Below are 22,350 nucleotides of genomic sequence, written 5' to 3' on the forward strand. Positions count from 1 at the left end.
TTTTAGGAAGGCTTTTCATTATTGCCATGCAAAAAGTCAAGGCTGAGGCAGGCTCAGTCCAGGCCTCCAACTCAGCTCATTAACACGAGTGTGAGAGTTCCTGCCACGTGCTAAGTGTGCATGCAAGTACTCAGCGGGCACCCAAGTTAATTAACTGACTGGAAACATAAGAGGAAGGAAGCCCTTGCAGGGACGCACGCCCAGGGAGACAGGGCCTCATGTGAAGGTCGGAGGCAGTGAGGACAGCGGATGTCAGAGACCTGAGAGGGTCCAAGAAGACTGGGGACCTTCGGGCTGTGAACCAGGATGACAGAGGGACTGTGCACTGAGCCCCCAGACCTGTTCCATCACTGACCCTCCAGCAAGCTCGAGCCTCACAGAGCTGAGGGCCAGGGCCAAGGCCAGACCACAACAGCCTCTTGTCTTCTCCCAGCAGCATGAGGAGCTGCCTAGATGAATCACGGAAAGTCACAGGAATGTGTGAGGAGGGTTGGGCCTGGGACCAGTCCCTGAAAGAAATGTAACAGCAGGGTCAGGATGAGCCGGGGGACCACAGGGATACCACACACAAGGGCAGCTCGGACAACAGAAGCCAAGGAAACACCACAGCTTCACTAGACTTCTGTGGTCAGGAGGGGGACACTCCTGCTGCTGCTGAGACAATAAAGGTGCCAACCATCCTCCATGACAGCACTGCCTCTCCGTAGCATGTCATGAGCTATGCTAACCACGTCCCACACTTTCTCAATACTCGCTACTCCACATCACCACTGTATCGAAGAGAAAACAGCCCATCTTCTCCAGCTCCTGTAGCCATTAGCGCACAACCGTCCCCAGAAGGAATCTGTTCTGAACCCAGTGGTACTTTCTCTTTTCAGGATGATCTCTAAGTCCATGGGCAGACAGCAGATTCCAAAGACAGGAAGTGTCCAGTTCAAAAGGATGGTTCCTTCAAGTAGGTAGGTGCAGCCTGCCTCTCTTAGCAGTCTGGCGTCTTCCCCACCCCTCGGGCGCGGCACAAGGCCGCCAGCTATGCCCCCAGGTCTCCGGGTCAGGCCTCCAGACCAGGACCCACATATGGGAAATGGTGCCACGGGGATGGATGCAGAGAGGTCTCTGACCCAGAAGTACCTCAGGAGAGGGTCAAGTGCTGCAGACTGGGAGACCCCTCACCTCCAGGGGTAGGATGCAACACTGACCCCACCATGGCATGCAGGGCAGACCAGTATCTCAGTTGCCCACAGTGCACACGTGGTCCAGCTGGCCTTTCCTGCCAAGTCACTTTTCCCTGCCCCAGTAAGCTTCCTTTGCAGTTTTCCTCAATGATCATCCAGATCACAAGGCCACCAGCACCCACACGGCCTGGTTTTGTCACCTACTCTGGACCCCCAGGATTTACCCCACCTCATGTTGCTCATCTCTGAGGACAAGACCCTTGTAGTATGCTAGGAAATCCACTGGCTCTCAGTCAGGCCCCAGAGGGACCACTGGACAGCCTCCCACTTTCCCCAGTCGAATTCCCATACTTAGGAGCCACAGCTCCCAAAGGAGCAGGAGGGGCGGGGTCCAGCCTCCAGTCACCTCCACTTGAGCCTTCTGGGCCTGGCCCGTCCCTCCCCTCAGTTCCTCTACCCTGTATCTGACCTTCCCACCCCAGCAGGTCCAAACTTCGACCTTCGAACTGGGCTCCCTTTCTCTGGCCACTGAATAAGCTTGTGCTGTTAGCACTCTGCATGTGGTCCCTTTTAGGGGACCAGTGAAGGTAACATTCACACTGGACCTGACCCTCCACCTCAGGAGCAAGGCTTGGACTATTTTGATTTTGTCTCTGTGTTTCTTTCTTTGGGTCCCTTTGTTTGCAACCTGATGAAAAGGATCTGTTTCTGGTCGGTCCCTTAGAAGCTAGTGTCCATTTGCCAGCCGTTATTAGGAAACAAAATAAATATCCATGAAGTTAAAGTGGCATATCTACTCACCAAAGTCTTCTCACTGAAGGAGTAAGAGCTGCCCAGACCAAGCAGTGCGTGTAGCATGGAAAATCCTCTAGTGTTGTGCCCAGATTTCGAGGTCCCCAAAGACCACCAAGGAGCCGATTCTGATGTAAACACACGAGGGTCGTTTACTCAAGCTCGAGCAGGGACTCCCAACCATCACCGCCGCAGCGGGTCAAGATTGAGAGCCCCGACTCCGACTCAGCAGGGGTTTTTATAGTGGTTACAGCAAGGTTCTAGATTGGCAATTAAACCTGATTGATTGTGCCTTGCGCACCCAAGCTGCAAACGGTTGCTAACTACTGAATAGCTGTTGCTAGGGGACGGCTGAACACTATCACATGCAGGTGGTCAAAATACATAGAAGTGAAATTTATGCCACCAAATTTTAGAATGGAGTCACTTAGGTCTCACACTAGCATTACCTCAATTAGCCAAACAAAATTCAACCAAAGAACAAGTGCTGGGAATGCTCCGGAAAGAGAGAGGCGCTGGTGAGCGTATTGGGAGGCAGGAAAGCTTCTGGAAGGTAGCAAAGAAGTTTCTGGAAGGTAGCACGGAGGCTTCTGGAAAGTGACAGGGAAGATACTGGGAGGGGGCAATAGGAAGAGCCAGGGGATAGGAGCCCTGTCCTGTTGGGTTCACTTCCAGATGCTCTGCATAGTTCTTAGCACATAGCTGGGGGGAAAACATGCTTCCAGTTGGCTAATTGTCTTGTTCATGGAAAATGGACCCTTGGTTCTCTGTGAGAGCAGAGGAATCTGACAGAGGAAAACATCTGCATTTCCTTCAGCACAGTCTGGCCGATGCTGGTGTCTGTAACCTGCAGGCCCAGTAATGCTCCCTTCCTCCAGAGATCTGCTTCTGCTCTGCCTGCTCTACAGATTTCCTCGTCCCCCAGGACAGAGCCACAAACATAGTCCTCTGACCCCTGGAGGACCACCCTGTGTGTGCTGTGGCCCTCCCTCGCTCAGGCCTCAGGCACACCAGGGACCCCTCCCCTCCAACCTTCCCAAGACTGGCAATGCCTCCAGGGATGGGTAACCCCTGTCCCCTCACCTCCAGCTCTTCACTCTGATCCTGGTGATTTCTAACACTGTGTAGAGAGATTCTCTCCTGTCCATGGGAGCATTTGTTAAACCTCAGTGCACCACTGTTGCACTCAGAGCTCTTTTTGAATCTTGGACATTGAAATTGCTTTACATTTTGTTCTTTTGTTTGGTTTTGTTTGTTCATTTTGAGACAGGGTCTCACTATGATATCCAGGCTGGCCTTGAACTTAGCCCAGGCTGGCCTCCAAATCTCAGCAATCCTCCTGCCTCAGCATCCTGAGTGCTGGGATTATAGGCATGTGCCACCATGCCTGGCTTATGTTTTGTTCTTCAGTAGAAAGTGACTAAGCTGATAGAGGAAAGGCAATTTCTAAATGAAGATGAGAGCGTGATGCAGAGCAAGCTGCCCACTGATGCTGCCAGCAGGAAGCTGAACCCATGAGTTTTCTCTTCTGAATGGTTTACACTATATCTGGACTGAGTGAGTAAACACCACTCCTGATGTGCTCTGAGCTGAAGGAGGGTGGATAGCTCATTGCAATTTTTAGAAGAATCGGATTTAAAAGGGATGTGAGTGTGAGCATGATGCACATCTTTAGGCCAGGGTTCTGGCGCTCACTGCAGAAAGGGGTTTCTTTCTCCTGTTTTGCTGTCAGAAAGAGTTTGAAGAATTACTGACTGTGCAGGGAACAATGCCTTATCTCAGGATTGACATTGCTTGGGAGCCCATTAGTGTTTTGTACCATACTGACCAACTTGAGGTCTGTGTGCCGCAGAGAGAATATTGTCTCCTGGAAACCAGCGCTAGCTGCTGATGAGGCCAGAGTACTTTCGAGATACAGTCAAGTGATTTTTCAATTTAAGACTATTTGTGAAAATGGTCATTCCACAGTACCATTTTTTTTTTTTTTTTGGTAGTGGGGAATGAACCTAGGGAGCACTGATCTACATCCCAATCCCTTTAGTTTATTTTTCTGTTGTCGTTTGGAGAGAGTTCTTGCTAATTTTCCCAGACTGGTCTTGAATTTGTGATCTTTCTGCCTCAGCCTTCCACATAGCTAAGATTATGGGCATATACCACCACACCTGGCTATGGTACCATTTTAAAAAATAATAAAGCATCTGCACACATAAGGGGCTCGACTCCAACCCTATAGGAGCCAGCAGGGCTAGCCCCAACTCCTGACTGGAACAAGGGCTCCACAAGTCTCACAGATTCTCTCCTTGGAGCCTGACCAGGACAGACCCAGAGACACAGCGACTGACGAGGCCTCTAGATCCCCGCCAGTCACTCCACACACCTCCATCTGCATCTCTCCATGTAGAAGTCACTCGTAAGTTAACAAAACTCTACTGAGGACTTCCCCAGAGCCAAAACCCTGTAACTGAAGAACTCATTTATTCAGCAAAATTAAGAGAGCAGACCACACCCGACTGCCAGCCTAAACATGAGGCATGCTTGACACATGGGTTAAGGCGCTATGGCCATGGGCTGTGGTGGTGAAGAGTCAATGGCTTGCCTGGGTTTGAGCTGGCATCTGCCACAGCTTACCAAGGCCTACGGAGAGACCAAGGGTGAGGGAGCACCCAAACCAACAGGGCACCCAAAGAAGCTGCTGCTCTGGTACAAACATACACCTCCTGGGGCTGCTCTCCAGACCCATTCGCAGGGGAATTGAGACCCACAAGAAAGGTGTCACCCTGCACGGTTCCTAGATGTGGACTACACGTGTCACCATCGTAACCAGCACTGTGCTAAGTACAGGGAGGCGGGGACACCAAAGTTTGGGCAGTGAAGATGGCAGACATTTGAAAGCTATGCATTTGATGGGACTGCGGTCCCCAGCACCAAAAACTCAATAGGTGACACGAAGTATCTGAAGTGTTACTAATACCAATTTTAGTGAGCATGGAAGTGACTGTACCTTCAACAAAATATTTTAATCATGAGCGGGACATGGAGGCTGAAGCAGGAGGATCGTCACAAGTTTGAGGCCAATCTGAACTACACAGTGAGACTCTGTCTCAAAAACAAAAACAAAAACAAAATTAAATAATGAATATTTAATCTCTCGTTATTTTAAATCATTACTGAGTTTGCTTTATAATAAACACGAGTTCAGTAGAGCACACACATTACTTGTGAGTGTGTATCTGAATGCACAGACAAACGTGCTCTCAGGTGAGAGGCAGAGAGAAGAGAAGCCTCTAGGGCCCCTCTGGCCACAGGCGCCCTAGCCTCCTTCCTGAGGTCAGGGGAGGTATCCAGTTGTGGTGGTGATTCTGGCCAGAACGGAATGATGACAAGGTTTTATTCTTTCTTTCAAAGTTGGTTCTGCTACAGCTCAATTTATAATAGCTAAATCTTGGAAACTGCCTATTTGCCCATCACCGGATGAATAGAAAAAGAAAATGTGGTATTTATATACAATGAAGTACTACTCTGCCATAAAGAAGGATAAATTTGAGACACTTTTAGCTAAATGGATCCACTGGAGACTATAATTCTAAGTGACATAAATCAGACACACAAATATCGCAGTTTCTCTTGTATGAGAAACCGAAAGGGTAAATACGGAGCAAAAAGGAGGATAGAAAGGTCCAAAGGGGTAGGAGTGGTGGGAGGGGCAGGGGAAAGAAAAGAATGGAAAGGAAAAATTATAAGAAAAGAAAAAAAATGGAAACGAAGTCTATGTAAATAGGGAAGGGTTTAGGGGTGAAGGGCGCACAGGTAATGGGGAAAAAATAAGAGCCAAGATACATCATGTACAGGTACAAGCACCCAATGAGAAATGTAAATGTATTGTATACCTGAAATGTACCAATAAAAGAATTTAAGCAAAAAATAAAAGGAGGATAGATATTGGGAATTAGGAAGAGCTTGTTCAAATGGGAAGGGGAGCAAGGGAGGGGGAGGGGGAAGGCAGAAGGTATTTAAAAAAGAGTATGGAAGGAAAAAATGGAAACAAAGCTTTTGGGTTTTTTTGTTTTTGTTTTGGTATCAGGGATTGAACTCAGGTCCTTGTACTTGCAAGGCAGGCACAGTGCCACTGAGCTACATCCCCAGCCCCGGAAACAAAGCTTTTGTAAATGGAGAGGGGAAGATTTGAAGTGAGGGGGGGGGAATGGGGAAAAATTTGTTTTCTTGTTTTTGGGGTGTTTTTTCTTGTTGTTGTTGTTGTTGTTGTTTTTTATGAGACAGGGTCTCATTATATAGATCAGGCTGGTCTTGAACTCACTACGTAGCTCAGGGTAGCCTCAAACCCAATGAAGATCCTCCTGCCTCAGTCTCCCAAGTCCTGGAAGTACCACCCACCATGCCCAGCCTAAAATGTGCTATGTACAAGCACAAATTCCCCATCATGAATGTGATCATTATGTATGGCAAACATATACTAATAAAAAATAAAAATAATTTCATAAGTTTTCAAATAAAAGTTTGTTCTGCTACAATTTAAGTCCTCCCTGTCTGTCTGTCTGTCTCTCTCTCTTTCTCTGTGCATTTGTTTGTTTGGGTTTTTAATTCAGTACTGAGGATCAAACTCAGGGCCCCACACATGCTAGGCAAGCTCTATCCCAGCCCTAAGCCAGTTTCCTGCCCTCCCACAGGTGAGGACTGGGTGGGTGACCAGCACCTTCCTCCCAAGGCTCTATCTGCTTCTGGGTCACTTGCTCTCAGTTTCTCTGGCTTTCTGAGCAGAACATTTCTCCGAGGGGCTGAGCTGTGCATTGCTGGGTGCTGAGAGGTGTCCCTGGCTGCCCACAGTCTTGCCCTAGTTACACAACGTCCCCAGCTGAGAACCACTGTTTGTCCAAAAGCAGTGATCACCTCCAGGATGAGACCCTGGGTCTTCAGCAACTGCCCCGCATTAGCCTACAATATTTTCCTCTCTTGAAGAACTTGTTTCAGCCTCAAACAAGGAGCAAATAGGAGCTCTTATGCCCAGGGGAAAGGGCATTTCCTAGGTGTTCTGGGCTGGACAATAGTGGCCATGTGAGGCCATGCAGAAGGGACCAACTGTCCACAGCTGTATGCAAATGGAGGTCTCTGCACAGTTTGATTTCCAGTATCAGTTTTTTTCTTTCGATTCAACTCTGCTACCAAGCAGAGTTTGGGGTTTTTTGTGTTTGTTTTGTTTTTTAGCACATTTCAGGGCAACAGGTGTGAAAAAGATTAAGGAAAAAGATGTGGGTAGCCAGCTGTGCAGGCCCTTGAGCCTCCCATGGGAAGGAGCCACTGCGAAGGAGCTGCTGGGGAAGCAGCAGGAGCAGAGGGCTGATCTGGGATCCAGCCCCGCATGGATGGAGCCCCCAGCAGACCCTGCCCTACCTGGGCCACCTCCCAGCCTCCAGCCCACAGCAGGACAACACTGCCACCCCTACTTGCATCCCAGAGTAGAAAGCTGGCTCAGGCTCCCCATCTGGCTTCAGAGTGCCAAGCTGCACCCAGAGCTGCCAGGCTGAGCAGCCCTGCGCCTCCCCACCTAGGGGGTTTCTGTGAGCTATCCTCAAACACTGTGCATAACACTGAAAAACACCGCAACCCAGACATATAAAATATATTTTTAAAGTGCTCTGAATTTTGCATTACTCAAATTTCACATAATAAAATATTTAAAAGAAAGTAGTATGTCTGAAAGAGTATGTACTTTCCATTTTTATGACACTTTCAAATCAAACTTGTAAGAAACTTATTATCATTTAAGTCACATTTCTTTAAGCTCTTTGAGAGGATGATGCCAAATAAATTTCAAAAAGTGTTGTCATCATTACTTATTATAACAACATAATCATGCCTGCATTTGAGTTGGATGTGACTATTTTCAAAATATGTGTATTCAAAAATAAAATTGCCACTACTATTGATAATAATACTTTTGCAAAAATGTCAATAGTCAATTCATCTGAAACTTCGACTCTCCAAAGTGACATTATTTTCAATAATAACAATATTCTATCTCATCTGGCCATCAAGCTCCAGCACGAACTGGAGAAACTTGGGGCTTCCAGGAGTAGCAGTTAGAACTTGCTGAAAACTGCAGTTATCAAGAGTTCTCCCATCCATCTCAGGTAATCCTCTCAAAAAATGAAGAACAAGCTATTTTCCTTATTGTATAAATTCAGAGATTACAGTTGACATTCTTCCATTTCTCTGTGCTTCTAAATATTAGTACAAGCTACAAATATGAGACTGGGAAGATAAGGCAACTTCTCAGCAAGTCAACAGCACATGTCACCTTCTGTCCTTTCATTTGGGCTCTTAGCCCATGCACACAATACCCACCATGTCAGATTACCTGCAGTTTCTCTCTGGAGGACTCCACTCTGAAAATCCCCAGTTATTGTCACCTTAGTTCCCTGATTTCATGTTGACTATGTCATGGAACCAAGGGCCAGACACGATGGCAAAGCAAGTGTCAGGGTACTGAAAGATAATGAAGCCGGTACAAGGACACAAGAGCAGAGGATGCTGGGAGGAGAGGATGCAGGGGAGGAGAGAATTCAAGAAGAGGATGCTGGAAGGAGACAATGCAGAGAGGAGAGGATCCTGGGAGAAGAGAATGTAGGGAGGAGAGGAAACAGGGAAGAGAGGATGCAGAGAGGAGAGGATGCAGTGGAGGAGAGGATGCAGGGCAGCAAAGTCACCAGTTTCAGGATGCAGGAGGCCTCTGTGCTCTTCCATGGGAGCCGGAAGCTACACTTGAGCAGACTCTCAGGCTCAGCCTGTTTCCAGGCAGAATGCTTCAAGGGCTTCCAGTGGAAGTAGGTGTGTGCTGAGGACTTGAGCAGGAAGGCCACTGGCTGCACCTCACAGTCCTCCTCCCAGGCCACATCCCCTGCCCGCCAATAGCTGCACGGGACACCAGCTGTCTCGGAGAATGTGCGGGTCGCTGAGCTGCCTGCAGTCCCACCTCAGGTGATGCTGCTTGATGCCTCTCCAAAGGGATAAGCATCAGCACCCTCCTGCCAACGTCTTAGCAGCTCCATCCATCCATAGCTGAATGGGTCTGCTGTGAAAACCAGACCCGACTGTGCCATCCGAGCAAAGTCCTTTCCCCTAGAAACCAGGTCAGCAACCAGAATGGGCTTTCAGAGCTGGGCAGGACAATGAACGCCCATGCCACAGGCTGGGACCATCCATCCTCCCCTCCACAGCTACTTCAGAGAAGGGTGTGTCACTGAAGGGGCCCACACAGGCCTGCATGCCTCCAAGAGTCAGGCTCGCAGGAACCTGCTCTCAGATTTACCTCATGGAAGTTATCCCTTGCTCATCCTTGTTCTGAAGTGGGCTTTTTATTATAAGTCTGGGATGAGGACTTCTCTAGGGTTCGTACTGCCAGCTCTTTAAGTCTGAAAGACACTCCTCAAGTGTTTGGAACAGTTGAACACACAGAAAATCCTGTGAGACATTCACATCTCTGCTTGCACAGAAGGCTGAAAGGTTCAAAACAAGCCATCCCCTTCCAACATCAAAGTTCCTTAGAACAGACTAAATACTTCAATCTGACCCCCAAACAAAACCCAACCAGTGCCAACAAGCATTTTAAAATCTTCCTGGAACAGGCTGAGCCGACCCCTTGCAGGTTCTGAGCTCCTAAGAGAAGAGCCGTGGATCAAGAGGAGACAGTCCTAGCCCTGCTGGGGCAGGGAGCACTAACTCCTGTGGCCTTGGAGGGCTGTGTACTCACAGCACGAAGCATCCTGCCAGACCTCAGGAGCCTTCCTGGCCCACTGGGGTTATCCACGGGGAGAGAAAGAGGCTCTGGAGGCCATGGACACTTCCTTAAGCCAGCTGAGTGAGTCCCGGTCCCAAGACTCCTTGTTTGGGCTGTCCTAGGGCACATCAAGAGGACATACAGAAAGCTCAGGCTCAGGACCAGGGCATCAAGGGCAAGGGCAGCTGTGGGGCTGTCACTGCAAAGGGGTAATTTGTTCTGTGTTCTGACAGTAGAGGGGGCCTGAATCCATACGGAGAATGGGGCACCAAAAGAAAAGAGCCGATGTTCAGTATAATTTTAAAATAAAATTTGATCTGTCTTGCAAGGTGAGTTCCTCCCCTTGCCTGCCGTGTGCCTGAATTGCCCTGAACTGACTGGTCAACACAAGGCTGAGAGGGCTCGTCCTTCGCGTTCTGAGTCAGCCATCAATACTGGAGGGAACAGATAAAACAAGCGAAATGCCCTTACCCACCTCCACAATGAGTGTGGCACCAGGAGCCACCGCTGGTCACCGCCCCTCCGGTTCCCTCCCATCACCTGTACCAGACACGGAAAACAAAGGTGGCTCTAGACTCAAAGTCCAGCAAGAGCCACTGCTTATCAGCTGGGTAAGGCAGACTACCAAACAAAAGGTACTTAACGTGTGGAGGAGGAGGTGTCCTGGGAGGGGAGCCTCGCCTGCTTTTACTTCCTGTCCTAGATATTTAAAGAGTGGCTTGGCACAGTGCTAGAGATAGCACGAATTAAGAGAAAAAAATGTCCTTCCTTCAACAAACTGTTTCCACACTGTTTCCAAGCAGCAGAAAAGTAGACTGACTTTTTTGCTTCTCCAGTTTTCTGGCCTTCTATCAGCCAAGACTAGGAAAAATAAGTCCAGCTGGGTCTACACTTATGAAGGTCAATTTAGACTAAAGTAGAAACAGCTGCCAGGTGCGTTTCTGTGGAACAGGGGGTTATCTACCATGAATTCAGCTGTTTGCTTTCTCTGGGAAATGGGACATCTTGTCAGAAAAGATAAGACAGGTTCTGACCTAGCTGAGGCATACTGGCCTTCATCTCTGAGATGCATCTGGATAGAAACCCTTTCTGTTCATTTCTTAAGGCTTTTCTTCACCCCTCCACATAAAAGGATCCTTAAACTAGCAATATTTGCACATACCCTGGCAGATCTTAAGTCCCTGCCACCCAAAGCCAAGAGTTGTTTTCAGTTTGGGTCATGTTGAGTTGCAAAAGGAATATGAAATCCCAGGATGACCTCCAAGGAGGAGCAGTGCCAAACTGTCACAGACAGGGTTGCCCAGAGGAGACAGGGACCTCTACTTAGACATGTCAGTGTGAGGCCAGGTGCAGATTTTTGAGGCAGAGCTGGATAGCAAGAGGAACAGGAGTAACCAGAGGGGTTTGCTCTGCTCACAAAGGCAGAGGATAGCTTTGAAGGATTAGCTGAGGTGGGCCAGGGCCTGGTGGCTCCTCTCGGTTTGGGTTCCCAGAGCTCTGGAGGAATCCTTATGACTTGAGGGCCAACTTGGTCCCCGTGATTGTCCTTACTGGGGGCTGCAGGGTCTCAGTTCCCATCATGGGGTAACTGCTCCAGCTTGGAGGAGGGGAGCTCACAACGGGGTGGTCACCAAGGTTCTGCTTTTCCTGGAATCCAAAGTGACTGCAGGTTTGAGGACTTCTAGGCATTACTCCAGGAGGATCTTGAAGTGGATGTTGTGAAAGAGGGCAAATGAGAGTCCCTGTGAATTGGTTTCTCTTACCTTGAAGTCCTCGGTCTTGAGAGGTTGAGGTGGGCTAGGGAAATTCAAGGCTAATAACCCCTGCAGTACTGACACTCCTGAGGGTTAGCTGTCCTCAAGAAGAGCTGGGGCATCTGCCCCATAGTTTTAAGGTAATGAGGGAGACAAAAAATGTGTTTCCTCATGTCCTTTCTACCTATCTCTATTTCTGCCATCTCAGAATCTTCTTAATAAGACCCTGTATGGCCACAGCTCAGCAGCCCTCCTGCCTTCACACTTCTCTACCTCCACCCACAACTGCATTCACGAATTAGGTAATGCCATATGTAAAAAATAGAACAAAACAACCTGGAGTGGAGAAGCCACATCACATGAAAGAATCAATGATTACAGCAGAATTAGAACCTGAGGCTGGGGAAACCACACACTACCTGACTTCCATCCACAGCTCTGCTGCCACAGCTGCACTCTTCCTGGGCCAGGACCCCCCACACCTGCACACCTCCTGGCACACAGACACCCTGGCATGTGTGCTGGGAGGGGACCCACTGGTGCAGGCAGAGCTGCCCCTCCCCCTAGGGGTCACCGAATGATGACCTTGACAAGCAGGTGTGAAAACAGATCGGCTTTGAAAGGAGAGCTGGGACGCTGGGGTGCACAGCTAAGCCTATCATAGGGAGGAGGCCGTTTACACCCTTTTATTCCCTGCTGACGCCTCTGAGGCTGACACACTAAACAGCCACCTCTGCACACAGGACACAGCACCCACACCTCCACTCGGAGCATCTCATTTTGCAGTGAGCCCACTGCTGGGCACCCCCGGTCCAGCCCAGGTACACCAGCCCTGAAGGCTGATGGAGAGGCAGACCGAAGGGCAGGAAACAGATCACAGATGCGGAGACAACTGGGCTCCAGCTCATTACCATAGAGCCAAACACAGTCAAAGACTCTGGACCCCAGGAAGCAAAGACAGGTTTGTGCTTTGGTGAGAGGAAGCATCCTTTGATTTAAAATTAAACAATCAGGCCATGCAGTTCACAAAGCAGCCACTCCTGCTGCTGCCAGCTCTGCTTCTTAGCTCCATGTGGTCTCGTGGGTGAATGAAGAATATGTATGGGCAAACGGAGAGAAAGCAAAGGAGTGAAATGAACAATCACCTGTCCTCACAGCCAGTACCTGATGAGGTTTGAATCTGGACTCTCCAACCAAACTATGATGAAAGGTTGGCCTTTGGCAAAGGAGATGCACACTTCTTTAGCAAAAGGGGGAGGGTACTTCAGATATCTTCAGTCTGAGAGCTACCAAGCAGGTTCACAAACTGACCTCCTTGGAACTGCAGAATGGTGGCTTATGCTCAAAACAGACTTAAGGAAAAATACTGAGAACGTGGACAAAGGAGGCCCTGCAATCCCAAAGAAGGATGGAGAGGGAGGCAGCAAGGAAAGGAAGGAACGAAGGAAACCCAAAGACAGAAATGTACAGTCACCAAGCTGTCCTGGACAATACTACCTAGCGCAGAAGACTTGTCCTGATGAATTGAATCAAGTCATTCAAAAGGGATGCTGTCGCCTATAATCCCAGCTACTCCAGAAGCTGAAGAGGACTACAAATTTGAGGCCAGCCTGGGCAACTTAGCGAGAATATGTCTCAAACTAAAATAAATAAATAAATAAATAAATAAATAGGGCTGAGGATTTAGCTTAGCACTCTCTGGGTTCAATCTACAGGGCTGAAAAAAGAAAAAAGTAGAAGAGAACATGTTGCTGTATCCCCTCCACTCAGCTCTGACTTTGGCCTTACATATCACTAAGGAGCTTTGTTTCACCACAGAGACCCCCCAAATGGGAGGTGCGAGGGGAGAAAGCTAAAGTGGCTAAGAGGAAGAGTGTCCTCCCAGGACAGAAAATGAGGCAGTATGGGCAGCACACCATGGTGTGCCACATTGTTTCTGGGGTCAGCACCCTGGAGGTGGCCCCAAGTCCTGAGGATAAATGCAGATGCACAGCTCTTAGCTCGAGGGTCTCGTCCTCAGCTCCTTCACCCACCATCCAAGCAAGAATAGCCCTGCACAGGTAGAACCAGCCTAGTTCTAACCTGTGAGGCTGTCTGATGTAACAAAGAAGCAAAGACAAGGGTCTCCTTCAGCCATCTGTTCTGTAGGCCTCAACCTGAGAGACAAGTGATGGCTGGGCCAGGTTTGAGGTTGCTGTGAGCATCTTCAACTTATTCTTATTTGGAACAATACAGTTGGTGCGACCACTACCAAGATCCAGATGGCAGAGACAGAGAACAGCAGCACCTGTTTTTCCTGCCAGGTCTCCTGAAGAGAGGTCCTGAGCATATGCAGCGGCACCTGAGTGGAGCTGGTGCAGGGTCAGGCCGAGAGGCACAGACGGTGGCATCTGCCAGACATGTTTCTGGTTACATGGGGAAGATGGTGTTGTTCCTGTCCCTGGCGTCCTCTGGGAAAATCTTGGGGCCTTCATGCTGTTCCACAAAGACTGCATCCCTAAGGCACAGCCCCTACAAACTGGATAGAGGGGAACAGGGCACCCCAGCACCCAGGATTTTCCCGTGGTCTCTGACCCACTTGCTCCCAGACTAGCGAGACCTGCACACTCAGGCAGTGTGGCCACAGAGGGCACGCCTTTTACATGGCAGGATTCCACTTTGCTGTTGCCAAGACAACATCACTGCATTCAGCAAGATGGTCCAGGACAGCATGGTGTCTTCATACACTTCCATCTTTGGGTTTCCTCCACTCCCCCTCAGCTCCCTCCCCTTTCTCTGGTTTTGGCAAAACGCTATGAACTGCCAATCACAAAGAAAGAGAGGCCACTGAGGCCCAGCAGGCAGCTCATGCCATGATGCCCCACCTTCCCCAGGCATGGAGGGTGGCACCTGGCTAGCTGGGCAAACACAGCTCCTACAAGTCCAGGTCAGCTCGAGCTGGCCCTTCCCAAGGAGTGCTGCCCCTTCCTGAGTGCCAGGACACAGCAGGGTTGACCAGGGTGACTGAGGTGAAGTAGGGAAGGAGAGGCAGCAGTGAGATCCCAGCTCCCCCAATCAGGGCATGCCTGTGCACTGTCCTGGAGCACACACAGCCCCATGCTCTGCCTGTGCGAGATGCCAACTGCATGGAGTGACAGGAAGCCAGAGAGCCTAGAAGAGACTGAGATTGCTCTGTGCTGGCGCTGGGTCCAGGAAGGCCTCTGGCTGCCTCCTGCCCTTCGGTTTTTGTTTGTTTTGGGGATTGAATGGATGAAGCAACGCTGAAACCAAGAGGCCTAGCAGCAGGAGGAAGGTGCAGGGTGCCTGGCCAGCTTGGAGGCTGCGTCTGAAGCCTGCCCAGGTCTGCTCACTGTCCCCAAACCCCAGGGTTCCCATCCACGGCCAGCAGCAGTCCTGGCCCCGCCGCCTCCTGCACACATTGCCTCTATGGCAAACCTCCTCAGACAAGACCAGGAGGGAGGTGCCATGTCGGAAAAGACGGCAGTGCCGCCCTCCCTCCTCCCTGTCGCCTCCCTTTCCTTCCCCACCAGGGAGGAAAATGTCCTCCGCTCCTGCTCTCCGATCTCAGCGGGGTCGCGGGGCACCGGAGGCCCCACGGCGCCCGAGTCCACGCGGCCCCTTCCTCCACGGTCGCGCTGCCGGGGCTGCCCGGGGATGGAAACTGAGGCAGGGGAGTAAGGCCTGCCGGTGTCGCGGTGAGAAAGGGCCAAAGTCTGAGGCTGGCGTGGTGGCGCTAAGCCCGCGACACCCGCGCCTCCTCCGATCCCCCCCGCGACCCCTCCCTACAGGCGCCCTTCCCCCTCGAGGGGCCCCCTCCACGCCCAGTCGCCTCCTCCGACAGGCACCCCTCCCCTCCACACCCCCTCTCCTCCTTGCCCCTCCACCCTGGCGCCCCTCACTCACCCAAGCGCCCCGGGAGCTGCCGGCTGCGGGGCGCGGGGGCGGGGGCGGCGGGCAGGGCGAGCGGCAGGAGCAGCAGCAGCAGGAGCAGGAGAGGTGGGAGCGGCCCCATCCCCGCGACAGGTCCAGCGCTCAGTCCATGGCCCCGCGGGAGCGAGGACCGAGGGGGACGAGCGAGGCGGCGCCAGCTGCCCCAGCCGCGCCTCTCCGCGCTCCTGCGGCGGCGCCGGGCAGAGCTTCAGCACCGGACAGCGCCACGGGCCCGCCCCGCCGCGGAGGACACGCCCCCGACCGTGGGCCGCCCGGGGAGAGCCGCCCTCGACACGCCCTCGAAACGCCCAGGCGCGGTCCAGCCCCCAGACGCGCCCGCCCCGGGAGGGCTTTGAGCTCGACCCCGCTCCGCCCCTCCTCCTCCCAGCCGGCCACCCCACCGGGCCTCGTGCGTCAGGGTTCTCGGCCGTGCAGACTCTTAGGCCCCAGAGTCGAGGTTAAGCTGCTCCCTGGCGCTGGCGAATTCATACTTCTGTTTGAATCTAGCTGGCCACACGTGGGTGCAGCTGTGGCTGAGCGTGGGGTCGCAGTGCGGTCAGGGGACCCGGCCAGAGCGCACAGGGAGCGGGAACCTCTTGTCGGGTCTGCGCAGGGTGCTTGAGGGGCCCTCAGCCGGTAGCCGGCGCCGGGAGGGCTGTTGTGAGGCCGGACTGGGGTCTGCCGGAGTCCTCCCCAACCACCTTAGACCTAGGTCCCCTGGCCCTTGTGAAGCCTCCTTGAGGGGCTTCTTTCAAAAAGACCGGGACGGGGCGGGTTCAGGAAGTAGCGTTTGGGGAATGGGAAGAGGATCTATATGTTCTGCTGTGCATGAGTGGTTGTGAGTGAGGGGTGTGGCGGGGGTTTGGGGAATGGGAAGAGGATCTATATGTTCTGCTGTGCATGAGTGGTTGTGAGTGAGGGGTGTGGCGGGGTGTAAATGGGTGTGTCCGAGAGTATGGGTGTGTCCGAGAGTATGGGTGTGCACCTTAGGGTGCCAGTTCCCTCCAACCCGTGGCCCTCTGGGTCCCCAGCCTCCTCACCTGCTGGCTCTCCCCTGCACATGCTCCTCCTTCTCCAGCCCTCCCTTCTTCCATCTCTCCCATGTCCCCTGTCACCTGGACTGGGGCATCGGGTGGCAGCTCACAGCCCAGCCAGCCAGAGCTTAGAACTTGATTTGGGGCCTACTATCCTAAAGGCCCCTGCATGCCCCACTTGGCAGCTCCTCTTCCTGTCAGTCTCTCCTTCAGGCCCTGTGCCTCACCTCTATACCCAAAGGTCTCAGAGCACCTGAGCGGGTGCCCAACCCAGAATGTTGCAGCTCTGCCTCCATTTTCTCCCTGCAGTGTTGGCCAAGTGCCTCTCAGTAGACTTGGTTTCTCCGGTGCCTTCTTTCTGGAGCATGGACTGCAGATCAGCCCAAGAGTGCTGTCATAGGGATGAATGAGACTCCTTGAGAATTTGTCCATGAGTTGATTCAGCTGCAGACTTGCTGCCCACAGCGTGTGCGCACAGGGCCCACCACCAGGTGGGCTTGGTGGTGAGAGGTCATGGAAGGCGCCAGGGAGACTGGGCAGACAGATGGAAGCCCTCTGAGGTCCTGAGAGGTAGCTTATAGATTTGGTGACACTAGACAGGGAAGATGGAGACGGGCTGGCAGAAGGTGAGGCGCTCTGTGTCTCACGGTGATTCCGCGTAGGCAGGACCAAACTGTGCTATCAGTTGTTCTCTGTCCCTGGTACAGAGGTCACTGCCGAAAGCCACCTCCCATATCACTCATTCGGTTGGCACCTGTGGCAACTCGGTTCAGTGCCTTGGCATTTACAGAGGACGCTGGGGACTGGAGGAGCTTGACAGGCGTGCCTACATCCTGGACGACTGTTTGTTTTGGACTGTGGAGTCTGGTTCCTTGTTTATTGTTGAACAGGTCCCAGGATGAGATTATTTGTCCTTTCTTTGATTGCTGCTTAAATTAAAAGTAGTTTCCTCAAGGAGGTCCTGTTTCACCCCCAAGGGCCCTGACCTCAGGACTCTGTTAAGACAGAGTTAAAAGGAAAATGTCCCAAGAATGGAGAAAGTGAAGAACTAGGAATGGGCAGGATCAGTCATCAGTAACAAAAGCAGGTGACAGAGGGTGTGGCCAACACTGCACACACAGCTTTGACTGCCCTGGGCAGATCAACCCTGGCTCTGCTAAAATGGCATAAGAAACTAAAGGCAAAGAAATGCTTTCAAACACATTCTTATTTCCTGAGCCTTCAGATGGGGAGGATCTGTCAGGGTCTGTATCTAGAAGTCTCTCAAAGCCTATGTGCGCATAGGTTGGGCTGTGGGAAGGTGCTTGGATCATGGAGACCAATAGCATTAGTGGATCACTCTTGAGAGCACAGCACAGGGAAAGCCCAGGTGAGGCACATGGGACAATGGGTTGTCTCCACTCTTTTGAAGTGGTTTCCAGATACATGAAGCTAAAAACAAGAAAGGTAAAGCGTTATCTGGTATGCCACCATTTATCAGAGAAAGAGGGCTAGCAAGCCACAGATTTGCTTACTTTTTAACAGAATAAGCTGTACACTTAGAAAATGAATTACCTATTTTGGAAATGAGCAAATACATACTCACTAAATATATCTTTTTGAAAATCTAATCTTGGCACCATGTAAATATAGGACTAAAAACAGTTTTAAACGTGCCTACAAATTGATGGTAAAAGTAAAGAAGTACCTGACTATGTACCTAGCTGGGGCAAAACGGCCACATGGCCATGTGCTCCCCTGTGGGGTCAGCCCCTAGGGCAGAAGACTGCACAAACCATGAGCTGTTCTCAGGAATCATGGGGGGGAGGTGGGTGTGTGAAAGGCTGTGCTGACAATGCAGGCTTCTGCCTGCTGAGGGATATGGCCTGCACCCAGCGAGGCAGGGCTGAACCTTGACATCCCTGGGATGACCCTGGACTCATCCTCCAGTGTTATACATAACAAAGGCAATTATCACAATTGCAGGACTTCCAGTCCTTTACAGATCCTCTTCTGACCGTGCTGGAAAGGCCACAGCCAGCCACCAGTGGCCCTGTCAGAACAACCCCTTCCAGCCACACGGCTGCCTCCAGACCAGGAGTCCTTGGAAGATGGCCCATTCCAGATCCAGTGCAGGAAGCTGGTGGGCCAGGCCCTGTAGCCCCTGCAGCCCGGCCTGGATGAGCCATGCAGTGTAACAAAGCGCAGTAGTGAGTGGCACTGCTTCTGGAAGATGGTCATTATTTTAAATACTTGTAAATAAAAGGGGAAACCCAGCATTTTTTCCCAGACAGACTGTACAATAATCACCTACCAAACATTCCAGCTGCTGGAAGAGAGGACAGAACCCATGGTGAATCAACACACGGAGACAATCACCATCAGTAGCTGGAGTCACCATAGGGGGAAGCAATCACAGAAGCAAGTTCTGTACATGGCAAAGGGCAGGATGACCAAGAAGTGCAAGAAACAAGACAGTGATTTCTAGGAAGACAGAGGGACCCAAAAGAGACATAGAATACCAGTGCATAAGCCCTTCTGGGGTCCCAACTGAAGGAGGTATGTAATAACCAATCTGAGAATCTGAGATGAAAATATTGTGCAGTTTTTATCATAAGTGTCCTCTAATAAAATTTGAGACTGCTTCATAATTCATTTAAAAAATTTTTACTTATGATTACATTTATTGTAGAGAGTTGGTACACATACATAACACATCTTAATTCTTTGTTCATCCCTTTCAAACCCCTCCTCCCTCCCCACTCCATCTCTTGGTCCCTTTCCCTTTTAACCTAATTAACATCTCATTTACATAATTATTTGGGTATACTAGTATTATGGTTGTTTTTATGTGATATACAGGATATACTTCAAAGTCATCCAGGATTGGGAAATGGGTGAGGGTAGAAATGAAACAAGTCTGCCACACAGTTGACAAACATCCCCCTAAAAGGAAGGACAGGGCAGACAGCACAGACAGCAGATCTCCGCCATCTCCATGTGCACTGTCCTCTATGCCCAGGCACTGATACCTCCTCCCCTGTTCAGCACCCAGACCCCCGCAGGCAGGGATGGAGCTGTACAGACCTTGACCAGTCAGAGGGGACAGACCTTGAGACGCTGCAGGTCCCTGACAGAGAGACCCTTACTCGGCTGACACACCCATGGTGGCCAGAGTGCCGGCCTTTCTAAGTACCTGCTCTTAGGATGACAAGGGCCCCCGGCTGACACTGTCCCCACTCCTCGGGTCTCCACAACACAAGGCAATCAAAGTGACAACCAATAGACTGACCTGCTTGAAGAGACCAACACCCAGGAGGAGGGTTTCACTTCAGGACTGAAATGTTACCCTACCACAGAAATGGGTGAGAGACAGCCTTGGAAGATGGGCCTGGAGAGTCAGAACTAAACAGGGATCTCCTGAGGAGATGTGACGGTGGGAGACCAGGCTTGGAAAGTATAACCCTCATAGGATGCAGTCCAGAAGAAGGCATTAAGTCTTGTGGTATGTTTGAGCTCTGGCACTGCTGCCTACATCTAAAAGAAATTAGTGATCTGAAGTACTTTAGGTCAATATATGGGTGGCCTAATTGTCTTTGCTAAAATCATATTTCTCTGTTCTGTAAGCACTGTGCCTGAGGGTTGTTAATATTCAGTTGACATCTGATGCTACTGCTGTTGCTTAATTTACTACTATAGCCATATAGTACTGGCTGACAATTGGTTTTCCCTCTATGCCAATATCTGGATTGCTTGGGGGGGTCATAAATCATTAAGACAAAACGAATATACATATAAACAGGATCATAGGAAAGCAAAGCAACAGAAGACCCGCAAGGTCTCCCAACTATCCTAAAGCAGAGCAAGGGGACACAAATGGAGAGGAAAGCAAATACCCAGTAGTGCAACGATACAAAAAGGTTATGTAAGAGATGAAGAAAGAATCAGACCACTTAAAAGACCCAATCAAGATATGGGACAAGTGAAATGAACAGACACTTCACAGAGGAAGAAGTACAACTGGCCAATGAAAATATGATAAAATGTTCAACATCTTTGGCCATCAGAGAAATGCAAATTAAAACAATGCTAAGATTCTTACACCAAAGAATGGTCATCAGCAGAAAGTCAAAAAATAACAGATACTAGCATGGATATGGTAGAAAAGGAACACTCCTACATTGCTGGTGGAAATGTAAACCAGTATAACCATTATGGAAATCAGTATGGTAATTTCTCAAGAGACTAAAATTAGAAATTCCATATGACCCAGCTATCCCCTTTCTCTGTATCTTTCCCAAAAAGCCAAAGACATCATACTGTAGCCATACATGCACACCAATGTTTATAGGGGCACAATTCATAATAGCTAAATCCTGGAAGCTGTCTGTATACCCATCAGCAGACGATTAGATAAAGAAAATGTGGTATCTGTATATAATGGAATACTGCTTGGCTATAAAGGACAGATTGAAACATTTGTAGGAAAATGGATGCACTTGGAAAATATAATGTTGAATGAAACTAGATCAGACACATAAGCTTAAATACCATACAGTATCTCTCATCTGAATAAAGCAAAATACAAACAAAGAACATAATACAGGATGGATGGGAGACAAGGGGACAGATCTCTTTCAAATGGGAAAGGGTCCTAGAAGAGGAGAGGGGAAGGGGAAATAAGTAGAATAAAGATATGCCATGTGCTGAGACCTAATAAACTCAATGGATGCAAACATTTTATGTCATAAACATGAGATAATATGAACAAGAATGAAAATGGGGAAAGGAGATTTAGAGGAAAAGGGAGGAAGGTTAAAAGGGAAAGGGAAGGGGATTAAAAAAGAATCAAGCTGAATTATCTACTCCCCAAGATGACTGTGAACTGCATGTCCTGCACATATGGACTAATAAAAAAATTTTTTAAAGTTTTTTTTTTTAAAAAAAGGATGACTAGACATATAAGGGAAGCCTCTGATGAAACAGCCTAGAGCATGCAGCCTGGGAGGGGCTGGAAGCAGTGGGACAGTGGAGCCCAGAGAGAACAGGAGGAGGGCAGAGAACTGATGAGGGACAAGGCACCACAGGAGCCATGGATAACCTGCAGATGGTAAAGACAGACCACCCGGCAAACAAAGGGGCCTCACAACTCAGTAAGATGGACAGCAGGATCATACAGACAGGGAGTGACCTGAGCTGCCACTTCCCCAGCACAGGCCCACAAATACTGAGGTGTCCAGCACCTGACACCCGCAATGAAAATGAAGCCACAGCCAGTCACACTACACACCCACAGAACATGCACAACTGCACCCCGAGAACAGTCACTGTGGGACAGTCACTGAAGTATAAAACATCACGACCAGTGTGGAGAACAGGGCTAACACTTAACACACTGCCCCACACCTCCACTCCAAGACGCAAGCCCTGTGAACACACATAAAACTGCAGTGAAGGTGGATGCAACACCCACCAACAGGCAAACGCAGGGAGCCCTGTGAGCACCATGACTGCAGATTGTCTCGCCTCATAATCATCTGGGTGGGGCCAGTCATCTCCATGCATGTTACAGCTTGAGAAGCCCTGTTCTAGACAGCAGACTCATTTAAACTTTGATTACTGCATTTCCTGTGTCCTGGGACCTCCCCATTGCAGAATGCCTCCACTGCAGAAAGTGTTTAAAACCCATGTATTTGTTCTCTGTCATGTAGCCAGGCTCTGCCACTCTGATGGTAGTGCCACCAGAGGGAAGCTTTCAATCCCCCCCCACCCCCGCACCCCGAGCCTGGGATAGAAAGGACTTCAGTGCTAGAAGTGGGGTCCTAAGAAGTTAGCTGGGAGGAGAGGTAGAGTGCCAACTGAAACATCTGTGCCTAGCAGCAGTTGCGAGACTC

The 22,350-nt window shown here is 50.2% G+C and overlaps 1 protein-coding gene across 1 annotated transcript in view; it reads right to left on the reverse strand.

The window, feature by feature from the left end:
• Ptprn2 (protein tyrosine phosphatase receptor type N2) overlaps positions 1 to 15,688 on the reverse strand; it is a 611,205-nt gene extending 595,517 nt beyond the window's left edge. The window contains exon 1 of the mRNA XM_004860321.4: positions 15,417 to 15,688. Within this exon, the coding sequence (XP_004860378.3) occupies positions 15,417 to 15,525 (109 nt within the window). The 5' untranslated portion in view covers positions 15,526 to 15,688. The remainder of the gene's footprint in view (positions 1 to 15,416) is intronic.
• Between the last annotated feature and the right edge of the window lie 6,662 nt (positions 15,689 to 22,350).

This window comes from Heterocephalus glaber, unplaced genomic scaffold, assembly GCF_053883595.1.
Source record: "Heterocephalus glaber isolate CG9 unplaced genomic scaffold, H.glaber_assembly_v1.0 deba00000818, whole genome shotgun sequence".
NCBI lineage: Eukaryota > Metazoa > Chordata > Mammalia > Rodentia > Bathyergidae > Heterocephalus > Heterocephalus glaber.